Here is an 18,655-nt window from a genome sequence, read left to right as displayed (position 1 = left end):
CCGATGTCACAGAGACAGTCCCAGGCTCTGGAGGATTCCAACAGTTCTGTTGGGATCTACCCACATGCCTGATCGGCAGCTGGCTCAGCCTCTTAATGTGCCGCTGAAAGCCTGTGCCAGCCGCTCTTGTCCCCTCCCCAGCCCAAGGCTCCCATTCGCGCTGGAAGCGCAAAAAGCGGTGACAGTCATCGGCTCATTAAAGACCAGGAAATGAGCAATCAGCAGTCAAGTGATCACTTAGTTCTCAGTCTTAGAGTCGGCGGGGGACAGCTGCAGCATCGGATAGCATCCTTCAGCCACATAGGTGAATATGGATGATTTTTTTATTTTATTTATTCCCACACTTCTCTTTTAGAACACATTTAAAGGAAACCTCTACTAAGAGTACTACGGATGCTGCCATTACTTCTGAAAATCCTAGCTATCAGGCCGTCTCTGTAGTTAACAGTTACCTGTTATTGTATAGAATGTACCAACAATGGGAAATTATATCATATCTGGGGAATCCAGGTATGTTACAAAACATGCGGTCTGGCTATAACCCCCTGCCAAAGTTATCACAGAGAGGGTTAAGCTTATCACTTCGTTTCACTTTGGAACAACCAAGATTCACTGATTTTTTTTGTGAAGGCTTGACTTAATTGTGTGGTCCAAAGCTGTACAAATAGGGCAGCGGCTGAAGTAGGGATAGAACTGGGCACTTCAGAAGAGGGATAGGTGGTTTGAAATATACTTGTCTCTCCCAAACAGTGAAATATGTTTTGGGAGATGGACTTCCATCTCCTATTTTAGCACATTAAACATTAACATAAAGCTACATTAACAGTTTTTTTTGGGATGGATAAATGAAGGCTAACAATTTCTTGACTCCTGTACTTTGATACAGACACAAATAGCCAATACTAATGATATCAAAAGCAATACAAGCAAATACAGGAACGCAACTGTCGTAAAGGCTGCAGCTGACAAGTGGCTATAAATGACAAGTCTTTCATGCAAAAGGCTGATTAAGTGTCAATGGCTAGACGGGGGGAGGGGGTTTACACTACCTACTGTTCCAGAAATGAAATGGTTAAGTCAGTATGTATGTCTTGTCCTCTGACAACTTCACACCCAGCATTCAGCTATGTGTGAGATTCTCTGCTGAGAGAACACTTTGCTTATCTCAGACGAAAAAGAATTGAGAGCGCAATACCATACACCACGTGGATAGCAAACATCAACAGAACACCAGAATGTAAGTTGAAATATATTTTATACTCCATTCTTTAACATAATTTACCAGTGTCGGTGTCCTCCAGAAAGTACTGCACGGACATTAGAACTTTTGCTTGGGGCTGCAGGTCCAGCTGTAAATGATATGAACATTTATAAGATAGATTAGATAGATAAAAATAGATTATGACAGACAGACAGACAGACAGACAAAAATAGATTATGATAGATAGATAGATAAAATCATCGTTCACACTTCATCCTCACCCAAAACTCAGATTTCCCATTTCCTTTTTTGCATCGTTCAGCGAGCACAGACACCCCAACTGTGGCCTCAGAGAGTGGGTCCTCGGCTGCCTTCATCAGCACTATCTGGATAACACGGCCCTCAAAGATGTGAGCATCAAACGTGGACTTCCAGTCTGGATACATTGTGGGTTTCTTCTGTACCAAGGTCTTTCCTCTCTCTGTAATTAATACAGATTGCAATGATGAATAAAGTATTTTTTGTGACAAAATAAATGTCTGTTAAATTCAAATGAACACTTCTATACATCTTGTAACATTATATATAGTACGGTTGCAGGAACAGGTGTCACAAGACTTGCAATTACGACTAAGCCCCCATTCACACTGGTGCGATGTGGAACTTAAAAATTGCACTTGACGTCTCATCTAATGTGTTTCTATAGCACCGGCTTAATAGGTCCATTTTGAAGTAGTGCAATTTTAAAAATAGTTCCTGCACTATTTTTGGTGCAACTTGCATTGCCATATGTGCATGAAATCGCACAGATGTCAGCAAGCCGCACATGAAATCGCACTGACCACTGGTTTTGAAATTGCACTGAAGAAGCGCGATTTTAAAGCTGCATTCAGTGTGAACAGGGACTAAATTGCTTCATCTAGGAGACCGGTTTGTTGATGCATCTAAACTTACTTGTAACGCAGAGTGCGCTGAGGATAGCAGTTTCATTCACATAACCTGAAGTTTAGCAGGGAAGCAATATCTCTCAGGCTCAGTGTTATAACCCTATCCTATGCCTTTTTGTATATATGGGAATCCGGGAGATCACATGACCAAAAAGGAAAAAGCATTACTAAAGCCATCAATGGACGCAGCAGCAGGGCTTGGGAGCAAGAGTTAATTGGACCAGGTATCAGATTATACCTTTGGCCCCTGATGCAGAAGCACTGGCTGATCCATCTGTGCCTATTCAATGGATTTTATTCTTTAAATATTTAGGTGTCCAATTCTCTACCAAACCTCCAAGCTATATTAGTACAAATGCAGGGTAGGTCTCATACATTAATGGGCATCTCTAAAGCTACCCAATTGCCTCATAATCTTTTATGGCAGGGATTCCCAAACTACGGCCCTCCAGTTGTTCAGAACTACAATTCCTATCATGCCTATTCATGTATGTGAATGTCAGAGTTTTACAATGCCTCATTGGATGTTCAGTTCTACAACAGCTGCAGTGCCGTAGTTTGGGAATCCCTGTTTTATGGAAACATCCTGAGTTGCCACAGTTTTATTCCATTCCACTGTATGGGTGAAAATGGTCATTAAGACTCAGTCACACAAATAACCTGACGCCATTCCAACAGCTTCAACAGAAATTAGCTTTACCAAATATTTATTACAGTACCAGATGTACAGCAAAAGCTTGTTTGGCTGTACACCTCCTGCACTCCTGTGACTCGTTTACAGAAGTCACAGAAATCAATCCAGGCACCATGTCAACGTGACAATGGAAGTCGGGATTCGCCAGGTGCCTGGACCGACACCCAGCTCAGCCCCTCAGTGAGCCGCTGAGAGCCTAAACCGGCCGATCCCCTCCCCTTTCATAGCCAAGCGCTCCAATGAGCGAGGAGGAGGTAGAGTAGAGAGCTGCTGACTGACAGTCAGCAGTTCTCTGCTCGGGGAGCTGTCAGAACCGAGCGATCTGAAGTGTTCGATCGCCTGGTTCTCAGTGTAGAGGCGCCGGGGGACAGATGCAGTATCACATACTTACCAGCTAGATAAGTATAACCCTAGAAAAAATATTCCCATACAACTCTTAAGGCATGCTTTTCAGTCAGTTTGGGCAGCTTCACTGGTTCTTCCATTTCCCCTCACTGGAGGTTACACAGAGAGGCACAGCTTTATCATTGTCCATTATTTATAGAAGATTGTATATATGTGGGTACCTTCCAAAAATGTATAGACCAGTGGCAAATTGCCACTCCAAGTCTGGATGGAGAGAAAAATGGAGGATATGTGGATATGCCCCTTTAAACATTTGGTGTCAGTTCAGGATCACCTTATATAGTTCAAAATAATGCACAGAGCTTACTTGACACCCTAAAGATTTATGAGCTTCCAAAACCCTAACATGGCAGAAAGCTGGAGATGTTCTTCAGACCAGGCGGATTGCAATCACATTTCTTTGGTTATATTAAAAAATACAAGATTTGAAGGACATTGTTGCTTTTAAATTTTCTCATTGTGACGCACTATATACACCCTGAAACCGCTACCTACTTTTTTGGTTTGGTTGAGCCATTAGAGATCTCTTGGGTATCTTTCTTTACTATACTTGAAAAACTATAGTCTTGAAATTGAAACAAAACAGTCTCCCAGGCTCTCCTGAAAAAGGATTGGTGAACAATGCTTTGCCACACTAAAGTGACTTGAGTAGAGGCTGTCTAGCAAAGTGGTTGGATTCCCCACAAATTACTTAAAGTACTGTAGTTTTGGATGCTTACCTGGTAATTCTAGTCTTGCCCAATTCTTGGCATGGTGGTGCAGCAGGCTTGTACAACTGGAATACGTTACGTATAGGGCAGACAGCCAAAGGGATTCCAGGTTTTTTTTTCCCCTTTTCCCTGTAGAAGCATATTCTTCTACCGTATATTCTATGGTAAGCTGCAAAGCTTCTTCTTTATGAATTGTGTCTATACATGTGATGAGCACTGTTATCCAATTATCCAATCCAACACTTCATATAGTAGTTGTGGGTGTGGATTGTGCACCTTTTAACAATATTTACCTGTCAACCAGTAAAGCTTTTAAAAAAAAAAAAAAAAAAAAAAAAAGAATTAAAAAAAAAGGTACACAGATACGGAACCCAAATTTTACATTGAATTTTCCGTAATTAAGGGTTGGAGATTTATTAAGACGACACTTCTTAGAGGTGTCAAATCAGTCAAAATGTAATTTTCTACCACCATAGGCCCAGCTTGTTAACCCCTTGGAGCTGGCGCCAATCATGGTCACATGTAAAAAAAAAAACAAGCTTTGGAATAGAGATGAAAAATAATATCAATAAACTGTTTTAAATTGGCAAAAAAATATATATTTGAAATCTAATCTATATTGTTTTGTGGAAATAACACGGTGTGAGCCACTGTTTATCTACATGTAATATGCTATATTGTGTTTAGCTGGTTAGTGGGCATGGAGGAGGAGGGGAGGGAGCGGATTGTCATTTACCACTGTGTATAAGCCCACACGTATGACTCTATAGTCACATGAACTGCTCACATGTGATAGGGAAGTAATGTTCAGCATAGAAACTCACTGGAAACTGAGCATGTGCAGAGTTGCTACCACAGCTGCAAAATCCCTAGCTGAATTGGAGACATGAACAGGAGGTGGAGATAGAGAGCAGCAGGATCAACCAGGTTTTTTGCAAAATACAGAGAACAAAATTCATAATGACTGAGTGAATTTGAACAGCATGTAATACAGCATTTACTGATCGTTTTTTATGATGTAGTTTTTTACTGATAGTTTTTTTGGGTCTATAGTTGCATGTATCCTCATTTTCAGGGTTATTCTGCAGTTGGATCTTCAATCACAAAAAAAAAAAAAGCAAGCATGTTTCAATGCTAATGCCACTTTGCCAACCACCTGCAACCAACTTAGGAAGTCCAAACTCTAGTGGCAAAAAGACAGTGTCCCCCAGGAGCATTGTTAAGTCAACTGACCCCTGTCAGAAATTATCTAAAAGTTTCTCCGCAATGAGAATGGTTAGAATGGCTATTAGGTTTTACTGCTATGTCCCCAATAGAAAAACGATCCTAGGTTCCCTAGACACTGACAGGAAAAGGTAGATAATCTCTTAGTGGGCACAGACCGCAATAAAAATTTTAAAGATTTTCAAACCACCCCAAGTTTCCCAATATTGAAAAGATACTGTAAATAACATCTTTTGCCACAACACAATAAGACCTAAAGAGCCGGTTCACACTGAGGCGACACGACTCCTTACTACTTCGGGGGCGACTTGTGCATTACATTGCACCACGACTTCGGAGCGACTTGCAGGGACTTCACATAATGGAAGTCTATGCAAGTCTCTCCGAGGTCACCCCGAAGTAGTACAGGACCCTTTTTCTAAGTCGGAGCGACTTGTGTCGCTCCTATTAGAACGGGTCCTGTAGCAGTCAATGGACCGCGAGGGAGTACGACTTGTCAGGCTGACAAGTCGCGCTAATGTGAACCGGCTCAAAAGTTTTGGGAGAAAAGCTTTGGGTTTTTAGGACACGATGTTATGACACAATAGACAAACTGCCATGACATGCCTGGTGGACACAATGAATGATGCTTCTCTTACCTGTACTGAGGGATTCCTTCACCTTCACTGCGCAGAATGGCTGGCAAGGTTCTGACTGAGCTGGCATTGAGCCCAACTCAAATGAGTTGAAGGAAATCCGCAAAAAAGGAGCCATGGTGCAACCTGAAATAGAAAAAGAGCTTATTTTACTTCTATGGATAACTTTTTACAAATGTTATTTTTTCGCATTTCCATTTTGCCTTTTAAAGTGATACTATACTCTGGTTTAAAAAGAAAAAAAATTATATTCTTAAAGTGATATTAGAAGCAAGTTTTTTTTTTTAAATAACATGGAATACTTACCTGCTCTGTGCAGTGGTTTTGCACAGAGTAGCCGCAATCCTCTTCTTGGGTCCCTCACTGGCGTTTCTGGCCCTTCCCTCCTGCCAAGTGCCCCCAGAGCAAACAGCTTGCTGTGGGGGCACCCAAGCAGGCTTGCTCTCGAGCCGCTGCTCTGCATGTTCATTCAGACACAGAGCCGTGGCCTGGCCCCACCCCTCTCTCTTCTCATTGGCTCACTGGCTGTGATTGACAGGAATGGCTCCCGCTGCTATCTCAGTCAATGAAGAGGAAGAGTCCCAAGAGTTGAAGCTCTCGTGCAAATCACTGGATCGCAATGAGGCCCCAGGTAAGTATTAGGAAAGGCTGCAGCACACAGGTATTTACCTTCACGCATAGAATACATGAAGGTAAAAATGTAATCTTTAGAACCACTTTAATTTAGAAAAGTGCTTTCTATTGCTCTCAGCCTCCTATAAATCTCTTTTCTGTTGTGTCCTGGCTTCCTATTGGAGAATGGTAACATCCTTTCTCCATATTCCCACTGTATGTAGGAACATAGCCACTATCTCTTGTTTCCTCCCCAAGATGGAATAGGAACCATAGTCCACAGTCCCAAGTCTATCTCAAGACCAAGCAAGGGAGGGGGAATCCTATATAAAAATATATGTAATTATCTCCTAACAGGAAGTCAGATCACATCAGCAAAAAAATAAAAAAAATGAAATTTTGCTATTTAGAAGAGGCTTAGAGAAAAAGAATGTACAATTTTATTTTTAAAAAGTTTTTTTCTTTTTAAACCTGAGTTCAATGTCCATTTAGGCAGACACAGGAAAATGTTTCACACATTCATAGTCAAACAATGTAAGAGCAATAGTGCATCAGGTGCCTGACACAGGATGAGAAAAGGTTTACTCTGGACAGAGTCCTAATGGATAGATGAACGCCTGTGTTAAATCTTCAAGGAAAAAAAACATTCAAAGTTTATATTACAGCTACATAAACAGAACAGTAAAAGCCAAACAAGCATTTACCCACATTATCACTTGCAAATCGCAGGTTTATTATAAGATTGACCATGGACCATACCTATGGTTTAAAGTGGATTTCCAGAATGCAATGAAACAAAGGGGTCATGCACACTGCAGAGAAGCAGCTCCTACAGGCTTTTAAGCTTTTTTAAGCTCTCATTTTTTTCTGCCTGGAAACTCCCCTCCAATGTTAGCCAATCTGTCCATGCACACTATGGCTTTTTCAGGCTTTTACAGATATAAAAAAAACCCCAACAAACTCACGTTTTTGAGAGGAGCTTTAGAGCAGAAAAAAGACACTTAAAAAAGCATGAAAAAGATCAAAGCAGCTCAAAAACACACACATAAAATAGGGAAAAGTAGCTGAAGGGAGGGTTTGTGAAAAAAAAAAAAAAACGTTTATAGTAAATAAAAAACGCACAAAAGAGCACAAAAAAAAAAAAAAAGCACAAACTTCTTCAAGCTGAAATAAAAGCTCAAATTCCTGTAAGTCCCGGTTCACAGTACCGGAGACTTGTCAGGCGACTGATCAGCCTGACAAGTTGCGGTCCATTCAGTGCTACGGGAACCGTTCTAATAGGAGCGACTCAAGTCGCTCCGATTTCGAAAATAGTTCCTGTACTACTTCGGGGCGACATCGGAGTGAGTTACATTGACTTCCATTATATGAAGTCCGTGCAAGTCGTGCCGAAGTCGCGGTGCACGCGACTTCACAGGTCGCCCCCGAAGTCGGATCGCCATAGTGTGAACCGACACTAAAAGCAACTTACTGCAAAATGCTACAAAGCATTTTGTTAACTTGTAAGCTACTCTCATTATTAGTGACAACTGGCAAGCAGAGAAGTCATCCAGACACAAAAGATGTGGCAACTGCCACCTCATGACTGGGACCTCCAGTTATACGTATAGGAGGAATTCAATATAGCTTGTGCAGGCCTTTTCTGGAATTAATCCCCCTGGTTAATGAATTACGCCAAATTCATAAAGCATATACAACACTTTTAGTTAAGACAGACACCACCCCATGCACCAAGTTCAGATAGTTTAACCGATGCCCCACATCACTCATTTACATGGAGCGATGAATGAGCCAAGTTCAAAATAAAATCACAGTTTGCATCTTATGAAAGTGGAGAGAGCGAAAGTGGCGCAGACAAATTTTGCGAAAGTCTCTTACATGAATTCTAAAAGTGGTGCAACATACGCCAAATTCAAGTACAAGTTCTAGACAAGTACATGAATTTGGCGCAAGCTGTACCACTCTTAACCGATTGTCGGGCGTAAATATTCGGCCGACGACCAATCGGCCGATTGTAGGCTTGTTAGTATGATGCTTCCGACAGCGCATTTTCGGCCGAACAGAATCTGTCGTGCAGGCATTAAAATTTTTGTTGGCCGTCACCAGAACGGCCGATTGTTCGCCAGTCAGTACAGATTTCGGCCGACAGACAGCCGATTAGCAAGACTGGGCATGCTCAGAAAAGAAAAAAGACAAGGAAAGTGAACCATCACATGACATCACTTCTGCAGTCGGCTGTTGTTGGCCGACAAAATTCATGTGCAGTCTTTTGCAGTTTTCAACAGACAACAGCCCTGGACAAAAGACGGCCGATCGTTCGGCCGACAATCGGTACGTGTGTACGGGGCTTTAGAACGCACGAGAGACCAGGCTGAAAAATCTGTCTGCACCAGTCTCTATGAATTCCAGGGATATTGTGTGAAAGTGTCCTCTCAGAGGACGTTGTTTGATACGAAGATCACAAGTAGCGGAACTTCAAACCAAATGCAGTTACCGTGCTGTAACTTTGAGTACATCCAACAGCAAACAAGAAGTCCGTGGGTATTAACACCTGCACCCATTACTGAAAAACACATCTCAGCAACCAGGAGTACTAAATATATAGAAGACTAAGAACTTTCTGTAACTAAGAAGTCAATACCCCAAAAATATTTTGGCTGGTGTCTAACTTTTAGATTTATAATTGATATTGATGACAAAAAGGATTTGTTTTTTGTAAATCTAACGTTCCTGATGATTTTTATATATTGGCATGTTGGAAAAAATATTTAAATCAAAAATCCCAGATGGAATCACGAAATCCGCATTAGTAGCGCAGATAGCTCACATATCATTAAATGATACGCAAAGATAAACAGATTTTCTCTTTTAAGTAGCTGCGATAGGTCTTTAACAAGACTCATTGGATGAATTTATTTCACTTGTGCGCAGGGGATATATTATATATACTACCGTTTGGTGATATTTATTATATATATATTTTTTAATTATATATTGGTGTACAGATAAACATATTATATATAATGTGTTTATCATAGGTGTGCGCAGCCTATTGCATTAGGGTGTTCACCCCAAAGTTTAAATACACATGCATGTGTTTGCCTACATGTATATGGACCCGGTACATTACTCTCCCTGCTGGCAATGTGAAATAGAAGTGTGTGGCACTTCTCTTATGGCAGAGCAGGTCCGAGGGAGATCTTTCCCATCTCCTCACTGGCAAACAGAGCGATAATGCTAATGTGCCCTAGGTGATTAGGGTGTGCCCAGGCACACCCGGCACACCCTGTGCGCACGCCTATGGTGTTTATCTGTACACCTCATCAGAGCCATTTTTGCCCCATTTCTCCTGTGGGTCAACAATGGCGTAAAATCTGCTGTCGACTGACATCTTACAGTCCAGGCTTTGGATTACTCGGACTTTACAGTCAGGATCTGCCCAGATGCCTGGACTAACAGCTGGCTCAGCCTCTCAGCAAGAGGGAGCTAGCCCTTCCTGCCCCCAGCATAGCCCGGTGCCCCAGTAGGTGTGGAAGGGGCAAAGCCAAGAGCCAGCGACGTGAAAAGTCACCAGCTCTCTGCAGACTGAACACTGAGAACTGAGCAATCAGTGGTCTTTGATCACTCAGTTCTCGGTGTATAGGTGGCACGCAGGGACAGTTACAGCTGGGATCAGTGCTGTAGCCATCTAGGTGATTGGAAATTAAAAATAAGAGTCAAACGTTTCTTTTAAACATTCCAGGCAACATCCCATGGTTCTGTGAGAAGAAATCTTTACTAAATAGCCTTCAACTCCCACATCTTTAAATTGCTGGGCCTCTGACCCAATCTCCTAAAGCGGAGTTCCAGTTTTGTTTTTATTACAAGTAAGCAGCTACAAAAAGTGTAGCTGTTGATATTTAATAAACACATACTCACCTGTCCCACAATCCAGCGATGTGGCCGCCTGAACCCTCGATTCTCTCCCTCTCCTCTCCCCCGGCATTACAGCTTGCGGCTTCACTTCTCAATGGTTAGGCAATCTTTGGGGACCTGTGACGTGTGAGAGGAGGACTTCCGCTCGGATCTCCTAGGCAGTCTGATCGGAAGTGGAAGTGGGTACCTGTCAATACTAGGTACCCACTCCCTTCCTTTCAAAAAAAATAACATGCCAAATGTGGCAAAGTAGGAGGGGAGGAATGCTAAAAGCGGAACTTTCCCTTTTGAGTGGAGCTCCGCTTTATAGAGTAACTTTTTTTGTTCTTAAGAAATTTCACTATACTAAACATGCCTAGAAGAAAGACTACAAACTCTACGTGAAATGCGATCAATAATAGAGTCTCAGTACTTACAATAGTTCCGGAAACCAGTTTTCAACAACTTCCCCACAACAGCACCATGGTGAGACAGTAAGGAAGTCAAAGTGTAAAATGCAGACAGTCACCAGTTCTTCGTAATAAGCAATATCGCCTTTTGTATTTTGGGGAACTTGTCAGGGATGTCTCAGAGAATTTAAACTATAAACTTCAGAATCAAGAAGAAGGGTTTACCAGATTTACTTAGCTGCCCTGCTTTAGAATCTCCAAATATAATTTAGTCTGTAAACCCTGTTCAAATATAACTGGCAAAGTATGCCAGTTCCTTAAACTGCTAAATTGGAATGGTGCCTTATATATAAATGTTAGTGTCTTTAGTTATGTGGATTATGTAGGGTTATATATTACTTTAGTGTAAACAACTTTTTTTATTAAGACTTGGTTAAACTTGGGGAGCAAAAGTTTAATAATATGGCAGAGTCAAACAGATGTATAGTATGGTGCTAAATGGATTTCATAAACATGGAGATGACCATGTGAAATTATCTGTGCAATCAGATAGTAAAGTAATATAGACTGTAAGATCCAGCAATATGGTGAATTGTCAAGTAATATAGACTGTAAGATCCAGCAATATGGTGAATTGTCACTCTCTGTATGTCCAAATCCCCACACCCACAGGTCTATAACTGTCTACAATATGACATGTTTTAGTACTTTGTGCTCATTCTGTGACTGATGCTACCAACTTCCATATTTATGACAACCGAACATGCATTGAGAGCACAAGATGACTTTAAATGGGGACACACAGAAAAAAAAAAGGATGCAACATTATATAGTGTGTGGCACACTAGAGACTGGGCAGCAGATAGAAATGTGCTGCATGAACCATGGGTGCATAAAGTAAATTTACGCAGAATTCTGCAAGTTCTAAGAAACAAGTGGCGCTCTACAGTAAAAGCAGAGGTTGGAGAGAACAATGGAGCATACCCACTTAGGCCCTATTCACACCTGAGCGTATTTCAGCTTGTAAAACATTCATTTCTGAAGTCTCAAAACACCCAACACGCAAAATCCCATTCATTTCAATGGCCCCTGTTCACAGATGAGCGTTTGGTCGCCTAAAGCTCAAAAAAGTACATGGGCTTTTTTTTTTTGGCAGATTACAGGCGTTTTTGTTAGGTGGCAGTGCCTGCCTCCAAACACCTGCAAAAAAGAAAGAATAAAAAAAAAAAAAGGCCTGAAAATACGATACGCTCAGGTGCGAATAAACCCAGTGGGTATATATCTGTATGGGCACACACCTCCGCCAGTGCTTGACATGAAATAATACAAAGACTAGTAAACTGTACAATGACTTTGAGAAGCATTTAAACAAACTTTTTTAAAGCAAATAAAAAGCAGTGATGCAGTGCTACCCCCTAATTAGTTCCTTCCTCTATAAAAACAATGTAGTAGTGTATGTAAAGACAAGTCCTTCACAGCTGAGTACCTTCCGCAAAGTGCCACAATAAGGGAAATAATCAGATGATACAATCTAATATCCTGTGCCCCCCCTTCCCAATATCATAGTCTGATAGAAGCTGTGAAGACCAATAAAATGAAAGCTATACTTCGCTAAACAGGTCTGAATCAAAGTAACAGTCAAGCAAATTAGCACACTGGAAATGGGTTAGGCTGGGTATAGATGGGTAGAATTTTGAACAAAAATTCTTAGGGAAAGAATATTCTAAGTAAGTTTGTTTTCAAATCGATGTTCATTTTTGACCACGGTGGCAGGAAAAATTTGAAGGAGCAGGATGGAAAATTTTTCTTGAACTAAACATTTTTTTTACAAGTATGTGGTCTGCATTTGTCCATTCGTCGATTTCAAAATAAAATGTTAAAAGCTAAACTAAATCTTTCAAACATTTGAATGTTCTGAAAATTTTAGTACACATTTTCCTAGGAATTTCTGTTTGAAATTCTTCTATTGATCTACAGCTGCAAGAAAAAGTATGTAAACCCTTTGGAATGATATGGATTTCTGCACAAATTGGTCATAAAATGTGATCTGATCATCATCTAAGTCACAACAATAGAGAATCACAGTCTGCTTAAACTAATAACACACAAAGAATGAAATGTTGCCATGTTTTTATTGAACACACCATGTAAACATTCACAGTGCAGGTGGAAAAAGTATGTGAACCCTTGGATTTAATAACTGGTTGAACCTCCTTTGGCAGCAATAACTTCAACCAAATGTTTCCTGTAGTTGAGATCAGACGTGCACAACGGTCATGCCACAGCATCTCAATCGGGTTGAGGTCAGGACTCTGACTGGGCCACTTCAGAAGGTGTATTTTCTTCTGTTCAAGCCAATCTGTTGTTGATTTACTTCTATGCTTTGGGTCATTGTCCTGTTGCAACACCCATCTTCTGTTGAGCTTCAGCTGGTAGACAGTAGGCCTTAAGTTCTCCTGCAAAATGTCTTGATAAACTTGGGAATTAATTTTTCCTTCGAGGATAGCAATCCGTCCAGGCCCTGACGCAGCAAAGCAGCCCCAAACCATGATGCCCCCACCACCACACTTCACAGTTGGAATGAGGTTTTGATGTTGGTGTGCTGTGCCTCTTTTTTGCCACACATAGTGTTGTGTTTCTTCCAAACAACTCAACTTTGGTTTCATCTGTCCACAGAATATTTTGCCAGTACTGCTGTGGAACATCCAGGTGCTCTTGTGCAAACTGTAAACGTGCAGCAATGTTTTGTTTGGACAGCAGGGGCTTCCTCTGTGGTATCCTCCCATGAAATCAATTCTTGTTTAGTGTTTTACGTATTGTAGATTCGCTAACAGGGATGTTAGCATTTGCCAGTGACTTTTGTAAGTCTTTAGCTGACACTCTAGGATTCTTCACCTCATTGAGCAGTCTGCGCTGTGCTCTTGCAGTCATCTTTACAGGACGGCCACTCCTAGAGAGAGTAGCAGCAGTGCTGAACTTTCTCCATTTATAGACAATTTGTCTTACCGTGGACTGATGAACAGCAAGGCTTTTGGAGATACTTTTAGAACCCTTTCCAGCTTTATGCAAGTCAACAATTCTTAAATCGTAGGTCTTCTGAGAGCTCTTTTGTGCGAGGCATCATTCACATCAGGCAATGCTTCTTGTGAAAAGCAAACCCAGAACTGGTGTGTGTTTTTTATAGGGCAGGGCAGCTGTAACCAACACCTCCAATCTCATCTCATTGATTGGACTCCAGTTGGCAGACATCGCACTCCAATTAGCTCTTGGAGATGTCATTAGTCTAGGGGTTCACATACTTTTTCCACCTGCACTGTGAATGTTTACATGGTGTGTTCAATAAAAACATGGCAACATTTCATTCTTTGTGTGTTATTAGTTTAAGCAGACTGTAAATTGTCTATTATTGTGAATTCGATGATGATCAGATCACATTTTCTGACCAATTTGTGCAGAAATCCATATCATTCCAAAGGGTTCACATACTTTTTCTTGCAGCTGTATGACCAACTTTACTTAAAAAAAATGGATTTTTGTAAAATCTTACCGTAAAATCCTTTTCTCTTAGCTCATTGACAGACGTAGTCCTCGGTGATACACCACCTTCGGGTTATGTTGCCTCCACAGGAGCAGGACTAGACAGGAAATTAAAAAGCTCTGGCCACACCCTAGGGGCAGTCCCAGAGGGTATATCCTCTCTCTCTCTGCCTCAGCAAATCAGTTATGTGAAAAAGCAGTCTTTAGAGATTTTAACCCAACTCAAAAAAACAGAGGGGCGGGGACTACGTCTGTCAATGAGCTAAGAGAAAAGGATTTTACGGTAAGATTTTACAAAAATCCATTTTTCTCTAGCGCTCATTGACAGACGTAGTCCTCGGTGATACACCACCTTCGGGACGTCCCAGAGCAGTATCACAACTGAGGGGTGGGAAAATGAAATCAAATCCCAATCTAGAAGGCCCAACCGGTGCCAACTAGAAGTTTACAATGCTCATCCTTAATGATGAGACTCAACAAAAGAGAGAAAAAATTTCTTTTTTTTTTTCCAAACAGAAAAAAACCCTCGAGGTAGACCACCGGTCTCCTCAAATTGCGGCCTGCAAAACCTTGCGGCCAAATGAGGCATCCGCCGATGCCGTCACATCAATTTTATAGAATTTTGTAAAGGTATGTACCGACGACCAAGTGGCCGCCTTACATACCTGGACCACTGACGCCTGATGGCGAAAGGCCCAGGAAGTACTGAGCGCTCGAGTGGAGTGCGCCCTAACAGGGAACGGAGGACTCTGACCCTTAATAGAATAAGCCTGTACCACCGTTTGTCTAATCCATTTGGCAATGGTCGCGGCAGATGCAGGCAAACCCTTTCTGGGGCCATCCGTGATCACAAAAAGTGAATCCGTCTTACGGAATGATTCCGTAGCTTTCAGGTATACCCTGATTGCCCGAACCACATCTAAGGAATGCAACGCATGTTCCCGATGATGCTTGGGCTGAGGACACAAGGAAGGTAGTACAATATCTTCATTCAGATGAAAATCTGAAACCACCTTAGGAAGAAAAGATGGCTTAGGATGAAGTACTACCTTATCCCTATGAATCACTAGGTATGGGGACTGGCATGATAATGCAGCCAGTTCTGACACCCTGCGAGCAGAAGTAATAGCCACCAAGAAGGCCACCTTCTGGGATAAAGTGAGCAAGGGAATCTCCCTGATGTTTTCAAAGGGAGGTTTCTGTAGAACCGACAAAACCAAATTAAGATCCCAGGGCGGTAAGGGCGCGCGGACTGGAGGAGCCAGGTGCCGCACCCCCTGGATGAAATTCCGCACCAAGGATTTGGTAGCTAAAGGCTTCTGAAAGAAGATTGCTAATGCTGAAACTTGACCCTTGATGGTGCTCAAGGCTAGCTTCTGCTCAACCCCTTGTTGCAAAAAGGCCAATATTCGAGACACCGAATAGGTACGTGGAGGAAATCCTAAAGATTCGCACCACGCAATATAAGTCTTCCATGTGTGATAATAGACTTTGCTGGAAGTCGCTTTCCTTGCTTTAATAAGGGTAGGAATGACTGAAGTAGACAAACCTCTGTCCTTCAGTACTTGGGTCTCAATGGCCAGGCCATTAAAACCAGCGACTGTAAAGCACGAAGGTAAATTGGTCCTTGAGACCACAGACACTCCCTGAGACGAAGTTCCCACGGAACGTCTGCGACTAACATGTCCAAGTCGGCCAGGCCGTTTTGAGGAGGCCAGCCTAGAATTTCTAGGAGCACTGGCGCTGATTGGATCTGAACCAGGCGTCCCTAGAGCTATCTGGCCCCGACCATCCGAGAAAGTCTGGTCGTTTTCTGTTCCCACACATTTATCAGATACCTGATTGTTATCAGGAAAGGTGATCTTTTCTGGTTGAACCTCAGGGACCGAAGTCACCCGACTAGAGGCTACTTGGCCTATCTGGTCAACCAGATCCGATTCCTGTGAGGTATCGGGACTAATCTTAGGAAAAGGTAAAGGAAAAGATCTATTCAGGGAACGGTAACTACCGCTTCCTGTGGTACTTAAATGTTGGAAGGGAAGAATCGCACCGGTAGTAGTGGTTGATGCTCGATCTAATGTCCTGAATACCGGTGAAAACGTCCCCCCACCCTGAAACCGGGTGGGGGCGCACCTTCAGGCTGTGTACTCCTTTACTTCGGGTTTGGCTGGGTTGGTCCTCTGCTTGTCCGACCAGCCCTTCTTGAACCCTCCTGGAGGAGTCTTGCCTTTCCCGCTAGTACCAGCCGGGCGCACTTTATGGGCGGTAAAGAAAGGTCCTCGCTTGTTGCGAGGTCCCTTAGCTTTTGCAGCCTGTGGCAAAAAAGTGCTCTTGCCCCCAGTGGCATCCTTAATGATTTCATCTAGGTTGGCCCCAAATAGACGATTCCCCTGAAAAGGGAGATTGGTCAAGGTCTTTTTGGAACCTAGGTCAGCTGACCAGCATTTTAACCACAGCACACGTCTGAGGATCACTGCTAACTTAGATGCATGCCCTAATAAGGGAGTAGTGTCCAAGGCTGCGTCACAGATAAACCGTAGCCCTTGTATGATCTGTTCCATCAAATCAGATGTCTCCTGGGGAATATCTTTTCCCCTAGATCTTGGCGTACCATTTTCGCCCATTCCGTAAGTGTCTGGGAAACTAGACCAATAACGATTACTGGTCTAAATGCTGACCCTATCAGAGAGAAGATAGTGCGGGACTCTGCTTCTATCTTTCGATCCACCGGATCCTTAAAGGACGAAGTGTCCTCCACTGGAATAACCGTGGCTCTATTCAGCCTGGAAATAGGCGGATCCACGACTGGTGGTACCGTCCATTTCTTAATGATGGATTCCTCAAACGGATAGCGTCTAGCAATACGCTTGGAAATAGTAAAGGTACGTTTAGAATGCTCCCATTCTCCTTTAATCTGATTACCAAAACATTTAGGTACAGGAAAAGCCTTCGCCGTCTTGATGGGCTTATTAGTACCAAAAGGCATCTCTGTTTCAGTTGCCTCTGCCGGTAAAGCCTCAAGTTTTAAGGTTTCCTGCACTGCCACAACTAGTGCGTCCACCAATGCTTCTTCCTGAATTATAGCAAGAGAAGAAGCGTCCTCCTCACTGTCTGAGGGGGTTTTACCTGGGATAACAGCCCTTGCAGAGGAACCTGCAACTGCCGTGACCATCTCTGAATCTGAGTCAGAGGTGTCAGATGGTATAGGGGTAGGCGGGGGTCGCTTCCTTGACCCCCGTCCCTGACAGGCCGCCTCCACCCGAGCCACCATAGACTCCAAAATTGCTGTAAATGACTCTATACTCTGTGCACCGGCGGGTCCCGAGGCCCCCTCGAGGGAAACAGGTGGGGGAATCTGTGTGGCAGGGTCCATGATAACTCCAGTTACTTCCTGGATAATATAATTCAAAAGTAAAGAAAAAAACTTTTTTTTTTTTTTTTTTTTCTGACCCCCAGCGCCACAAAAAGCCCCTTAGTGTTACCTGCTAGGGATCCCTATCGATCGAGAGAGAGAGATAGACCCCCAGGCTCACCACTTGATGCTCAGAGTTAAACTGCAACAGGTTACAGCGCTGTCTTGACAAACAGGAAGTCTTTTGGCTGGCTGCCCAGGAAGAAAGGAGGCGGCTCCGCCCCTCTGCACGCCTTCCGGCGCCTCCCCCAAGCTCCACGAGGTGTAGGATCACCTCAAACATGGCCGCCCCCATGCTGGAGACACGAGGCTACGCCAAAATGGCGGCTCGTGCGATCCAGCAAAAAAAATGGCGGCGGCCTGTACTGAATAGCGGTGTGCTGCAGGGCACACAACACTCTCTCTGCATGGGGATATGGCGTGGTTGGCGGTACCGGCCCTGGCGGACCGCATGGCCGTTCGGGAGGCCTGCTAATAGCTGGAGATCTGATTTGGAAGGCAGTCTACATGTCCGTGGCTTCTGACTGGTAGGTAGCTTATACTTGACCCATAAGATTCCCAGAATGCCACAGATTACATCTTTTAAACATGTATACAATAGATTGTTAGCTCCCAAACCAAGCCTCCTGGCTTTTGCACACATAAAATCACACTCAAAGTAGGAGGATCTGTGACATGTTATAGGATAGAAAGGACTCTTTCTTACCATACAGAGAGGGGCCCGCGTTCACCACAAAACCCGTCAGGGAAAAAGGGGGAACATACTACTCACCATACCGGAACCAGGCGGGCACCAACTCCTGACAGTACCCCTCTCCATCGGGGCGGGAGGGCTGTCGACCGATACGGACGCCGTGACTCATGGTCTTTGGCGTTTCAGCGAGACGTTTAACTCGCGGGTTCAGTCCTTTTAATGGGACTTTGTCGCGGCCGACCCAGCGCGGAGCTATGGCCTGTACGCGCTCGTAGGCTGA

At 43.2% G+C, this 18,655-nt stretch overlaps 1 protein-coding gene across 1 annotated transcript in view; it reads right to left on the bottom strand.

The window, feature by feature from the left end:
• Positions 1 to 18,655, bottom strand: part of PRKCD (protein kinase C delta) — a 162,106-nt gene that overhangs the window by 45,010 nt on the left and 98,441 nt on the right. Inside the window, exons 2-4 of the mRNA XM_082264954.1 lie at positions 5,820 to 5,942; positions 1,483 to 1,682; positions 1,293 to 1,349 (exon numbers count right to left, since the gene is read on the bottom strand). Of these exons, the coding sequence (XP_082121080.1) occupies positions 1,293 to 1,349; positions 1,483 to 1,682; positions 5,820 to 5,934 (372 nt within the window). The 5' untranslated portion in view covers positions 5,935 to 5,942. The remainder of the gene's footprint in view (positions 1 to 1,292; positions 1,350 to 1,482; positions 1,683 to 5,819; positions 5,943 to 18,655) is intronic.

Source organism: Pelophylax lessonae, assembly GCF_965119305.1.
Source record: "Pelophylax lessonae genome assembly, chromosome: 8".
NCBI lineage: Eukaryota > Metazoa > Chordata > Amphibia > Anura > Ranidae > Pelophylax > Pelophylax lessonae.
Note: the sequence above shows the minus strand (reverse complement) of the source record. Positions and strands in the feature narration are given on the sequence as shown.